General features: G+C 37.0%; 1 protein-coding gene across 17 annotated transcripts in view; it reads left to right on the top strand.

The window, feature by feature from the left end:
• PCM1 (pericentriolar material 1) overlaps positions 1-13,346 on the top strand; it is a 45,601-nt gene that overhangs the window by 31,128 nt on the left and 1,127 nt on the right. For 8 of the 17 annotated variants that reach the window (XM_069789002.1, XM_069788901.1, XM_069789011.1 and 5 more), the window contains 14 exons: positions 40-212; positions 297-425; positions 1,014-1,134; positions 1,445-1,582; positions 1,836-1,969; positions 3,057-3,191; positions 3,700-3,897; positions 6,084-6,143; positions 7,937-8,075; positions 8,817-8,965; positions 11,040-11,109; positions 12,113-12,354; positions 12,563-12,655; positions 12,771-12,894. In XM_069789002.1, the coding sequence (XP_069645103.1) occupies positions 40-212; positions 297-425; positions 1,014-1,134; positions 1,445-1,582; positions 1,836-1,969; positions 3,057-3,191; positions 3,700-3,897; positions 6,084-6,143; positions 7,937-8,075; positions 8,817-8,965; positions 11,040-11,109; positions 12,113-12,354; positions 12,563-12,655; positions 12,771-12,894 (1,905 nt within the window). The remainder of the gene's footprint in view (positions 1-39; positions 213-296; positions 426-1,013; positions 1,135-1,444; positions 1,583-1,835; positions 1,970-3,056; positions 3,192-3,699; positions 3,898-6,083; positions 6,144-7,936; positions 8,076-8,816; positions 8,966-11,039; positions 11,110-12,112; positions 12,355-12,562; positions 12,656-12,770; positions 12,895-13,346) is intronic. The other 9 variants (XM_069788957.1, XM_069788910.1, XM_069789027.1 and 6 more) reach the window with 4 other exon arrangements.

Here is a 13,346-nt window from a genome sequence, read left to right as displayed (position 1 = left end):
GCATGTCAAGGACTTAATGAGTTCCTTTTTTTTCTACAGAAACTGGTAGTGATCTCTCTATGTTTGAAGCTTTGCGAGACACAATTTATTCTGAAGTGGCAACTCTTATTTCTCAAAATGAGTCTCGTCCCCACTTTCTTATTGAACTTTTCCATGAGCTTCAGCTGCTAAATACAGATTACCTGAGGCAAAGGGCTCTATATGCTTTACAGGTATGCACAAAATTTTTGATCATGTGTATGAATCAAACAAATCTTAGATCCTTTTTTACAGTATAGATTTGCTGTCTTTTCCAGGATATAGTGACCAGACACCTGTCTGAGAACAATGAAAAAGGGAAGTGCACAAAATCACTGAATTCTGCAACATGGATGGCATCAAATTCTGAACTCACTCCCAGTGAAAGCCTTGCTTCTACAGATGATGTAAGTTTTTGAGTTCAGAAGCTAGTTTACTGTCAACTTTTCATATCTTTTCAATTTACATGCATGCTTGTGTACTGAAATACTCATAGTAGCAATTGAATTTTTCTGAAATTAATGTCAACTCACACAGCTTCTCTAAACAAAGAAATGCAAGATAATCTTAATGCAAAGTGACTAAATATGGTAGGATTCTTGATGCTGGAAACGAGTGATGTGTCAGGGAGGAATAGAACATGGAGAGGGGCATAAATCTGGAAGCTGATATTCAAAAAGAGCCAAAATCCTCTTGTGAGTAACATCAGGGCAAGTACTGATGACAAGATTCCCCTAAAAATGTTGGGTTTTTGTATTTAAGGAGTCACTGATGCCTCTGTACAGTTTCTTAGATGTTTTATAGTTGAAGTATTTGAAACAGACATGGTAGAATCACCGGGATTTCTGTCCTTTAAGTAAGGTTATTGCCCAGTCAGGCAGCCTGGTGACAGGTCTTGATACCACAGCATGTGACTGAAAAGAATTGCTGGCTTGTTGACACATCTGTGAGAGGATGGTGCATTCCTGCTTTGTATTCAGTTTGGTGTTTTTTAGGAAACTTTTGGCAAGAACTTTTCTACAGAAGCATGTCAAGATTGTGAACAAAATGATGCAGACAATGGGAGTACTATGTCTACATCTTCAAATTTTGAACCCTTTGCCACTGATGACCTTGGTAGGAATGATGTGATTTAAAATGTTGTTACTCCTTCCTAAAATGCCTGTGATTGTTTACACTTAAATAGTATACCATTCTTTGATTTTTAGTGTGTAATGACACGTTTTGTAAAACAACACTTGGAGAAATTAGCCACTTGTGAAACACTTTGAGTTGATCAAAGTGTGCAACAAAATATTATAATTCAACTACAGTTATACGTAGATTTCAAAACTTGTGGCTTTGATTTCGTTTTTATCATTGTTTACTTGTCTATCAATTGAAAACTTTTTATTTAGATTAAAAGGTGTTTTTATTCTAAATATAGGCAACACAGTGATTCACTTAGATCAAGCTTTGGCTAGGATGAGGGAATATGAGCGTATGAAAATTGAAGCTGAAAGTACCCTTGACTCTGAGGGCTGCTCTAGTAATTTTCAGGTTGCTTCTGCTGCTAAATTAGAAGGTATGCACATATATACATATTTTGCTTAGTTTTAGAAAATAATTATTCTAACTATCAAGAATCATTTAATTGGCTGAATTCCTTTCCTCTTCATTTATATTGAAAACGTAGCAAAGTTTCAAAGGATCTTTACATAATTAAATATGATTTATGTTAAAAAAAAAAGGAAAATATATGGTTTTGAAATTGGTATTTCTTTAACAGTAATGTTGAATGACTTAAATGTGCATTTTTTTTTTTTTTTTCAAATGAGGTCCAGGTACCAGTGAATGTCTTCCTGTGCCACAGTCAAGTGAAGTTCCTGCTGTGCCATGTCCTCGTATAGATACTCAGCAGCTTGACCGGCAGATTAAAGCAATTATGAAAGAGGTCATTCCTTTTCTGAAGGTAAGAAATCTTTTCAATAATGTGTGAATTAGAAGAATAGGAAAAGGACCTGCATAACTGCATAGAAGAACATTATTTAAAATTGGTAACTTGCATCTTAGCAACAGCTGCCAATAAATGTGTTAAGTTGCAGACATTGCTGAGGATGAAGTAAGAATTAAATACTCCAACAGAAAGATTCAGTGGAGTTTTTAATAGGAGAAAGAAATGGTAAGGTTTCTAGATTGCACAAGGGCTGGTAGACTTGACATCAAGAAGAATAGAGATTTTATCTGGAGCTGACCAAATTCAATAGAAATGTTTGAGAATGTATCTATCAGTTTAATTAAAATTATCTCAGTTCTTTTTGCTAAAAGGCAGCAAATATTTCAGAAGTACAATGTAACAAGATATTTTTGAAGACTAGCTCTGTAAGTTGATTTTTAGCATTTTCTCCTGTTTACAAATATCTTTGAAGTTGTTGAGAGCTTGTAAACTTCTGTGAATACAGAGAAATGTACTTCTTTAAAGAAGGAGAAATAGTCACAGTTCATTCTTTACAAGGTTAAAGAGCAGAGAAGATTAAGTTGTAAGATGCTTAAGTCATGTCCCTGTTCCCTTTTATAGTATGCGCAGTGTATAAGCTTAGGTTTGTTTAATAAGGTACTTCAATGATACTAAGTTTAAAAACTGTATATTGTTGACATGCCACAGTCTCAGTGCCTGAAGACTTCTGTTTTGTTTGCAATTTTAAGGAAGCTTACAGCAGTAGATTTCTTAACGTACACTTTAATACACTTGAGTACACAACCACAATATACGAAGATTCTTCGTTTCTCCAAATGTTAAAAGATGGCATGTACTAATGTGTTGGAAAAGCGAGATAAAGCTTTGTGTGTCATGGCCGATCAGTCATTAATGAAGTATGCTATCTGCTATAACTGTTCCAGCTAGGTTCTTTTGCGAGATGTGTTAGGACCTGTTCATGGAGTGGTGTTCCTTTAGTAGACAGGTGGTTTTTTTTATAAATGAATTTTGGTATTTGAGTTGATGGCTAATTTTTTTTTTTTAAAGTGGTAACTAAGCTCATTCTGTGTTACTTGTTTAGGAACACATGGATGAAGTATGTTCTTCTCAATTATTGACATCAGTAAGACGTATGGTCTTGACTCTAACACAACAGAACGATGAAAGTAAAGAATTTGTGAAGTTCTTTCATAAGCAGCTTGGCAGTATACTTCAGGTTAGTAGTTTTTCCACTGTTGTTTTGCGACACTATTACAACTTGGGTAATGAGCAATAGATAAACCAGCTTCCCTGAAGTTATAATTTACAACTTCTTCAGCTTTGATACAGCAATGAGCCTTGTTTCCTAAAATTAAAACTTTACCATGCATGGAACTTCTTTTCTGGAACTGCCAGATAGTGAGAAGTGTATCTCTTGCCTGTGGCTGTTTTCAAGGAGAGGTCTGGCGATGCTCTTCGTGGACATTTTGTGTAAATTTCTGAAAATCAATAGGCTGCTCTTTTTTTTTTTTTAAGCACAGAGTTTAAATCAGTAACTTGATAAGTTCTGTGTTATGTGACTAGAGATTCTAATTAAAACCTGTTCAAGACACTAAACCATATTTTAAAAAAGGTACAAGCTATTATATACTGAACTAATTTTGAGTTATTAGAAATATGAATGCATTTAGTCTTTGAAGTTTGAAAGCCTGTTTCAAAAACTGAAGAATTATTTCTCTTCACAGGATTCACTGGCGAAATTTGCTGGTAGAAAATTAAAAGACTGTGGGGAGGATCTTCTTGTGGAGATCTCTGAAGTATTATTTAATGAATTAGCCTTTTTTAAACTCATGCAAGACTTGGACAACAACAGTATTTCTGTAAAGCAGAGATGTAAAAGAAAAATAGAAACTACTGAAGTGATACAGTCTTATGCTAAAGAGGTTTGTTTTATTATATTTTTGAAAAATGTAGCTTTTCTGAGTTTCCTAAATATCTGTATTCCTAAACTACTTTGATTACCTTAGTTCATATGTCGTATATGATTTTTTTTACAAATTACTGCTGTGTAATCACAGTATTGCTTGTATAGAAGCATGAACTAGTTTTCCTCAGTAAGGGAGATGTCCTCTATTATAGATGAGTGTCTGTTACAGATATCTAATTTTGTAGAGTTTGTTGTTGGTAATTCAGAGGAAATGTGTTTTAATGGTTTTATATGTGCACCTAGGAAGGAATAGTAAAGTGTTAAAGTAGTATTAATATCTGGGGCCATTGAGTAGTTGTTGTGGCTTAACCCCAGTAGGCAGCTAAGCACCTCAGCCACTTCCTCACTCCCCCCCTGGTGGGATGGGGGAGAGAATTGGAAGGGTAAAAGTGAGAAAACTCATGGGTTGAGATAAAGACAGTTTAACAGGTGAAGCAAAAGCTGTGTGTGCAAGCAAAGCAAACCAAGGAATTCACTCACTACTTCCCATTGGCAGGGAAATGTTCAGCCATCTCCAGGAAAGCAGGGCTCCATCATGTGTTACTTGGGAAGACAAATGCCATCACTCTGAACGTTACCCCCTTCCTCCTTCTTCCCCCAACTTTATATGCTGAGCTTGACATCATATGGTCTGGAATATCCCTTTGGTCAGTTGGGGTCAGCTGTCCCAGCTGTGTCCCCTCCCAACTTCTTGTACCCCCCCGTCCTACTCACTGGTGGGGCGGTGTGAGCAGCAGCAAAGTCCTTGCTGCTGTGTAAGCGCTGCTCAGCAATAATGAAAGCATCCCTGTGTTACACTATTTTCAGCACAAATCCAAAACATAGCCACATACAAGCTACTATGAAGAAAATTAACTCTATCCCAGCTAAATATTTTGACATATGGGGGTCAGTTTTCCTTGCAGTAGCTTAGTTAGGCACCATCTTTACCTGACTTGAATAAGTCCTATGAAGTCATCAAATAGTTGGCTTGTTGGCATATATAGAAAGTATCACTTTCTAGACTTGGAGTTTAAAATTATATATATAAACTTTTCAGAAATATTTGAGACTGTAGTACGTATTCTGCTCTAACAAAGCAAGTTTTGGTTGGTTTTTGCACCACTAACATTATTAAAGACATTGCATCACCATTTTTAATTTTAGTATTGCAGTTTTTAGGAATGTAACTTTTTCTTGTATAGTATAGTTACAACTTCAGTGTCCTTTCAGCTTTCTTTTAGAAACACAAATACCAAAGCAAACCCTTAACTCATTTTAAAATGTCAATGGAAGATATTTTGTGAATCTGTCATAACATCCTATAAGTAGTTTTAAGCATATCGTCAGCTATATTTCAAGATAGTTCAACTTAGATATACCAGTAATATGGCTAGTACGAGAGAGACTGCGGAGTGCCTTGTAAAGAGGGCAGAGAAACACTCTGAATCCAGAAGGATTTGATCATGACTTCTTATTTTATCTGAAGTTGCTCATTGGATCTTTGTTACATAAAGGACTGGTTCATACACTGCTATGAGAATGCATGGAGCCAACTTAGATCTGACATTCCTTCTCTCCTGGAAGACAGAGAAGTAGGGTTAAGGTCAACGTTTGCCTTGTTACTGTGGCAGCAGTTCAGATTCAACAGAGCCAGAGATGAGCCGGAACTGTTAGGTCCTGGTTACTTTGTACAGTCTTGCACAATTATCTCTATATGGTCTTCTCACAGCTTTCAACTGCGATCCCGATGCAGGCACATCTGATCTTGCTTGATTTTGTGGCTGTCTTGAGGCCAGTAGGCTAAATGGTTTTAGATTCCACACTGAAAGACACAGCACTCTGTCTTGACCAGAGCTGGTATATCTAATTCTATATGTTAAATATGATTCAACCACAGACTGGAGAATTAGCCCATGTAAACATAAATGTTTAAATAAAAAGGACTAGCACAGTTTTTTGTAAAGTTTTGCAACTCTAAAATTTTGAAGACATCTGCATAAACATCTCTTGTAGTATAGAAGTCCCTGTGACTTACTGCTGTTTTGAGATAGCAGTTCTTGGTGAGATTGGCATTTCAGCCAGGCTTTCATGAAGGCCTAGTTTGGTTCAGTATTTCAGTTATTTCAGTTTAGAATTGAAGACAGTTTGTGTTTCTTCTAGGCAAAAAAAGGTCTCCAGGTGGATGTTTGTTCATCTGCTGAAGATGTCGATGAGGACAAAGTATGTTTATGCTTCTCAACTGTCTTTATTCCTCAGATAATTTCACAGTTCACTTAGTCTAACTGTTTTCTGTCATATAAATCCAATATCTGTAAGCAGCCCATTTCCTAGTGTTTGTAAATTTATTAAACATCATGGGGTTTACCTCCTTTCTGTTATTTTCAGTGATTTACTTTATCAAAGTAACAAAGTAAATTATAATTTCCCTTTTTAATTTGAATTGATGGTCTGGGAAATGACTACCAAAAAATCTGCCTTCATCAATAAGTCTTTGTTATATGCATTCAGTAAACATGACTTGGGTACCAGTTCCTTGCTTGCTTTTGTTTTTATTCCTGTTTCTGCTGCAGAACCATTACCAGCATAAAGACTATTTGATGTATTTCTTTCAAAATATTATCTTGTTAACCTTTCAAGAAGTGCATTCAGTTCAACAAAGATAGTATTAAAGATGCTTTTCTATTTATTGTTGGTGACCTTCATGTGGAATGAGCTTTGCTTTAGGACTGACAATTTGAAAGTCTAAAAAGAGCAAAGTTTATGTTGAATGCTATGCAACTGAAATGGAATAATTTGTGATACTCGCTAAGCAACTTTAGGGTAGGATTTTGCTTTTTCATATTAATTTTCCGTATTTTAAAGAAAAAAGAAAAGACCTGTTCTGAAGGTGTTTATTGTGGGATTTGGTCTGGGGCTGTTGCCTGTATTCTCAGCTCACCATTGTAGTCATTCATTGAAGAATTAAATAACAAGGACAGCTTAACTATTTTTAGCAATTAACATTTTCTTTTTTTTAATGGTATGGAATAAGTTAGTTTACTTTCCATCTTAAGGAGAAGGCAGACGTTCTGAGTTGGGAGACATGGTACTTGAGGTCCTCAGAGTCAAAGTCTGTGTGTGCTCCAAGTATTAAATGTTAGTGCCCAAAGGTTTTCCCTTTTCTCTTTAAGTTTGTTTTGAAAAACCACTAAAATCATTGTTTGGAGAGAAGGGTTGTATATGAAGTTTTGTATTTTCTGCTGGAATGTTCAGCTTTTTCCAGCCAAGAGAAAGATATAGGTAATGTGCTAACTAGAATGTTGAATGCTTTCCTAAATGGGCATAGGCATATGTGTAGGCATGTATGGGCATAGAGTCAGTGCTTTCTTCTAGGGCTTAGAGCTTCTGTCACACTGCTTTAGAAGTAAGAGTGGGAAGCTGTATATCACTTGTTATGGTTGCTGTAGTGCAGAAGAGTACTTTGAAGATTTGGAGCCAAACTCAGGGCTTTACTTGGGGTTCCTATAGGCTGAGGAGAATTCTCTCACTCAAGGTGTTTAGCAAATCATTCAGCAGAGAAACTGCTGAGAAGCTATTGCTAAAGAAATGAGAACCTGCAGTTAGGAATATTCCTAATTTTTACTAGAGATCATCTAGGAGAAGCAGGGAAGTCACTAGAATGTAATAATGCAGGTGTGTCTTTCTTCCTCCTGATAATGACAAATCTAATTTAAAGAAATTTTTTTTAAGCTGGCATGCTGATCAGTGAACCTTTTCAGATAATGAAATACTCAGTTACGATGTCCTTGATAGCTATGTCTGAACAGTGCATGATCTCTTATAGTAGGTTCTGATGCTCTGTTTCAGGATTAGCTTTGCAGTATTCATTGCAAGGCCTTAAGAACTGCTTAAACATTAATTTTTAGTCTGTAGATTTGTTTGTTTTTGAGAAACAAAGGTGACTTCTTGATGCAGAAACTAAAACTTAATCTTCAGATAAACAAACATGAATACAATATTCCTTGTTTTCCTAGGACAAGGATGAGACTGAAACTGTTAAACAAGTACAGGACTCAGAAATGTATGATGGTAATGGAGTTCCTGAAAGTATTAGGTCTGATGTGTCTGATCAAGAGGAAGATGAGGAAAGTGAAAGCGGTCCACTGGCAATAAGTAAGTGATTTTTATATAGCTCATTATTAAATGCTTTCACTGTAGTTTTGACTAACTAATTTTACAACAGGATTTGCATGAAGCACTGCTGTGTAACACCGTCTCTCCCATATTTTCTAGTCAGGTCTTTTCCAGTGAAAATTTTCCAGTATGTATTTACTAGTATTGTGTCAAGGGTTAAACATTCCAATTAGAGGAGCTTTTTCTCTTTGTAATCAGTAGATCTGTAAAAACATGTTAGAATCAGATTCATTGTTTAAGTTACATAACCTGTCTCAGCTAAACTTGAAGTTTCTCAACGTTTAACCTGAATGATGTGAAAGCTGCTGAAATTTTATGCAGTTTTTCATTTAAATGATGATTTTTTTTAACGTGCTTCTACTTAAGCTCGCATATTTTTAATAATTTTTTTGTCCTGTTTGTTCCCTTACACCAACTGCTCATGGCTTGGTTTCCCCTAGATTTACATTCTTCACACCAACCTGTTTAATAACTTAGATATTTCACACCAGCACAGTGGTGTTTGTTCATAATATAGCTTATGTGGAGCATATGAATCTTAGAAAGTTAAGTCATCACTGTATCTTAATTTCAAAGAATTTTTTGAAGAAAGAGTTGTGACTGATCATTGCAGTAAATTCCCAAGAGGGACTTGGATTTTGCAGCCTGACTTTTACTCTGTCAGGCTCTGTCAATATGTAAATCCAATATGAAGGTGGTTTTACACTGATTTGCCTTCAGGTTTGTCAAAAGCAGAAACCCAAGCTCTGACTAACTATGGCAGTGGAGAAGATGAGAATGAAGATGAAGAAATAGAATTTGAGGAAGGACCTGTTGATGTGCAGACATCACTACAAGCCAGCAGTGAAACAACAACTGAAAATGAACAGGTATCACCAAAGCTGTAAATGCAGAGCAAACCTAAGCCAGTGCACAGCTTTTCAGTACATATCTGTATGTCCCTCAGTTTTTCTTGTTGTGCTGTTTTCATACTAATGAAAATAGAAGAATGATACAAGAAATTACATGAAAGCAATAGCTGCTACATGCAAAATGTAGCATTCCCCACCTGAATTTATTATTGGTATAGCTGATGCCAAAATAGACAAAACTAATGTTTAAATCTGATGTCAGAGAAAGAAAATGTTAAGCTGCAGTAGAAAAGATAAACTTTCAAATAAGCATCATGTTTTAAACTGTTAACTGGTTCTTCCTCTGTTTGCTGACATCAAGTTCTAATTGGGCTTTACCTTTGCAGAGGCCATTGACTCTTGTATTCTAGCATGTCTTTGATTTGTCTTTCCTCTTTATTGTATAATGATTTTTTCTAGAATAATGGTGAAATGTTATTGGCTGCTATTGTCATTTCACTGTTAGTTTCCTTAAAAACATTTGGATGTGTGTGACTGTTGTGGTTTAACCCCAGCCAGCAACTAAGCACCACACAGCTGCTCTATTGCTCCCCCTCCTCAGCTGGACAGGGGAGAGAAAATATAACAAAAGGCTCATGAGTTGACATAAGGACTGGGAGACCACTCAACCAATTACCATCATGGGCAAAACAGACCCGACTTGGGGAATATTAATTTATTGCCAATCAAACCAGAGTAGGGTAATGAGAAATAAACCCAAATCTCAAAACACCTTCCCCCCCACTCCTCCCTTCCCAGGCACAACTTCACTCCCAGATTCTCTACCTCCTCCCTGCCAGCAGCGCAGAGGGACAGGGAATGGAGGTTGTGGTCAGTTCATCACACATTGTCTCTGCTGCTCCTTCCTCCTCAGGGGCAGGACTCCTCACACTCCTCCAGTGTGAGGTCCCTCTCACGGGAGAGTCCTCAATGAACTTCTCCAGAGCCCTTCCCATGGGCTGCAGTTCTTCATGAACTGCTCCAGCGTGGGTCCCTTCCCACGGGCTGCAGTCCTTCAGGCACAGACTGCTCCAGTCTAGGTCCCCCATGGGGTCAAGTCCTGCCAGCAAACCTGCTCCAGCATGGGCTCCTCTCTTCACGGGGCCACAGGTCCTGCCAGGAGCCTGCTCCAGCGCGGGCTTCCCATGGGGTCACAGCCTCCTTCAGGCATCCACCTGCTCTGACATGGGGTCCTCCCTGGGCTGCAGGTGGAGATCTGCTCCACTGTGGACCAACATGGGCTGCAGGGGGACAGCCTGCCTCACCATGGCCTTCACCACGGGCTGCAGGGGAATCTCTGCTCCGGTGCCTGGAGCATCTCCTCCCCCTCCTTCTTCACTGACCTGGTGTCTGCAGGGTTGTTTCTCTTACATGTTCTCACTCCTCTCTTCAGCTGCAGTTTCTGTGCCCCAGCAACTTTTTTTCCCTTTCTTAAATATGTTACCTCAGAGGCACTACCACTGTCTCTGATGGGCTCGGCCTTGGCCAGCGGCAGGTCTGTCTTGGAGCTGGCTGGCATTGGCTCTTGCTGGACGTGGGGGAGGCTTCTAGCAGCTTCTCACAAAAGCCACCCTTGTAGGCCTCCCGCTACCAAAACCTTGCTATGCAGACCCAATACACTGAGCTGGTTCTGGAGACTTGTCAATTCTTTACATTTCAGTAAATAAGATTGACTTCTGAATCTCTTGAAACGTTGGTTTACTCAACAGCTATTAACATTAGGCAAGGTTGTAACTGGAACGTTTTACTTCAAAGGCTTGAACAACAGATCTTTTCAGTGGAACCAAAGAGTTTACCTGGGAACTACTATAGTGAAAAGAAAATGAAATATGCAGATAAAACACGTATCAGTGTTAATAGTTTTTTAAAGTGTTGTTGACTGGCTGATGAATAGCGAGTAGAACTTGCTGTCTTTATTTCAAACTCATGAAAAGACAGAAACATGGAGCAAGTGTACAGTGTGTTTCTAGTTAGCAAGGAAGAGTAAATTAGCCAATAAGCTATGAAGGTGATAGTAGAATTTGTTCTAACCTGTTTTCATGTTCCCCAATAGAATTCAAACCAAGAATTGAGTAAGACAAAAAGCAGTGAGATTTTGTCATCAGAACAAGAATCTGTTATAGGTAAGCCCCATATGCAGTAACTGAGAGATTAACACTTCTATATGAATTTCCATGCTGTGAGATTTATCTTGGACAGTGCCAGTCCTATATGAAATTAAGAGGAAGATGATCAAATTTGCAAAAGTTTACTGGGCTGGTTTTTTTTTTTTCATGGAACCATATCAATTGACTAGACATATGTGTGTTGATATAGACACAGCAAACCTTTTAATGAGGAAACCTGGAATAATCTTACCCAGGTAGATGTGGTTTTGATGCTTGACAATAGCATGAATTTCAGTTGATTGTTGCAGCCCTTGGCACACAACTGTAGCAGAGTTAATTTGTCTGTTACAGTATTTTGATATTTAGATTTAGTAAGTACTTGCTTTTTCTGCTACTACCATTTACTAGCATTTGAAATCACTTTATATTTTAAAGACTTCTTTCTGTGAGTAATGCTGTGTTGTAAGAGATTATGGACTGAGAAATCATTTTCTGTCAAAAGACAAACACTGCTGGGTGGTATGAATGTTACTTCTAATCTAACTGTTGTTACCACCTTCTTTTCCTGTTTTTCTGTTGCAAATACTGGTTTTGTTCTTGGTCTTTTTTCATAGACTAAAACCAGTATTGAGTAGATTCTGTGTTGCCAAAAGAACGTGGCAAAATGTTAAGGAATTTACTGTTCTGTATGTATCTCCTTATACATAGAATGAATATTTTACGGTAGGTCATATAGTTCTGAAAGTTATTTTTTGTTTTGTTTTGTTTTTTGAAAAGAACCTGTATCAAGTCAGAAATTTTTTAAGTCACGTACTGTCTTGTGATAATTGCTGATACTTAAGTATATGAGAGTACAAATCAATCAGCTTTGTGTTGATCTGAGAGACTATAATTCACTTTTATTGCTCATTTGTAGCTTTGGATCATAATTTGTAAAAAAATAATAATCTGGGATTTTTGTACGCTTGGAATCTTTTACTGTCTCTACCTAGTTAAAAATGTAGTTTTGTGGTTTTAGGTGAACAAGAAGCTACAATGTTGCCTCATTACCTCAGTGTCATGGAGAATACACCGCCTTTAACAGTCAGTACCCCAGAATCCTTTATAACAGCCAGTATGAAAACAGAAGAATCAAGCTCATCGTTACCAGTAAATGAAACTCAAACACTAGATACGTGTGTAGGAAACAAATCTGCAAGTTCTGAAAGCTCCATGGCTGGGAGCCCCGATACGGAGTCACCTGTATTGGTGAATGAATATGTGCGTATATTTCAGTTAAGATACATCCAAGAGAAATGAGAAGCTTTTTGATTTCAGGGTTGTTTCTAGTGTTGTTCAGTTTTCATCTGCAAATTTGATATGTGCATTTTTTTATGTACTTTATTACAATAGTCAAAAATCTAGTTTTGGAGTGAAAATAAAACCAATTAGCACTGTTCTCTTAAATGTCAACTGTTTTTATTAACAGGAAGCTGGTTCTGGAAATGTCAGTCAAAAATCTGATGAAGATGACTTTGTGAAAGTTGAAGACTTGCCCCTTAAACTTGCAGTATATTCAGAGGTATTTTGCTATTGTTCGTCGGGTGGTTGTTTAGAAGCGCACACCCTAAATATCTTAATCTAGACAGCAATAAGAATTATCCTGAATTTTGAGTTTCACTTTATCTGTTACAAAGGCAGATTTAATGAAGAAAATGGCAACAGAGGCTCAAACCAACAGTTTGTCTGATGAATTACTGGATGGAGGTGGAGCTCAAGATCAAGAACTAGTAGGAGATGCCCAAACTTTGAAAGAACCTGGTAAAGATTATTTTCTAAATCCTCTATACCTATTGGGAAAACACTCTGGAATGGCATAGAATTTAAATATCTTGTTATCACTGAAGTAAGCAGTTACCGTGGTGCTGAAAGAATATCCTTTTTTTGTTATTATGCATTTGAAAATGATATATTGATACGAAGAGATTTTGCCTTTCATGTTCCTTCGTATATACTTCTGTTAGATTCTGTGGCTAATAAAGTCATAAAAATTAACATATGTAAAATGTGTGTTGTAGAGTAATGGTTTTGAAACTTATTAAAATGGAATAATATTTTTGTTTCTTATTACACAATCTTGGGTTTAATAATACTGTAAATTCTAATTGCTATTATCTGATTTAATAATGCTTAATATAATTTGCTGAGAGACCGCTTAGTGTTTTTGTAATAGAAAAGTTCAAGAGACTTTTCAGAGGAGTAAAATATCTCTT

The sequence above is a fragment of the Haliaeetus albicilla genome, chromosome 1 (assembly GCF_947461875.1).
Source record: "Haliaeetus albicilla chromosome 1, bHalAlb1.1, whole genome shotgun sequence".
NCBI lineage: Eukaryota > Metazoa > Chordata > Aves > Accipitriformes > Accipitridae > Haliaeetus > Haliaeetus albicilla.
The sequence above is the reverse complement of the archived record's forward strand: the minus strand, read 5'-3'. Positions and strand labels throughout refer to the sequence as shown.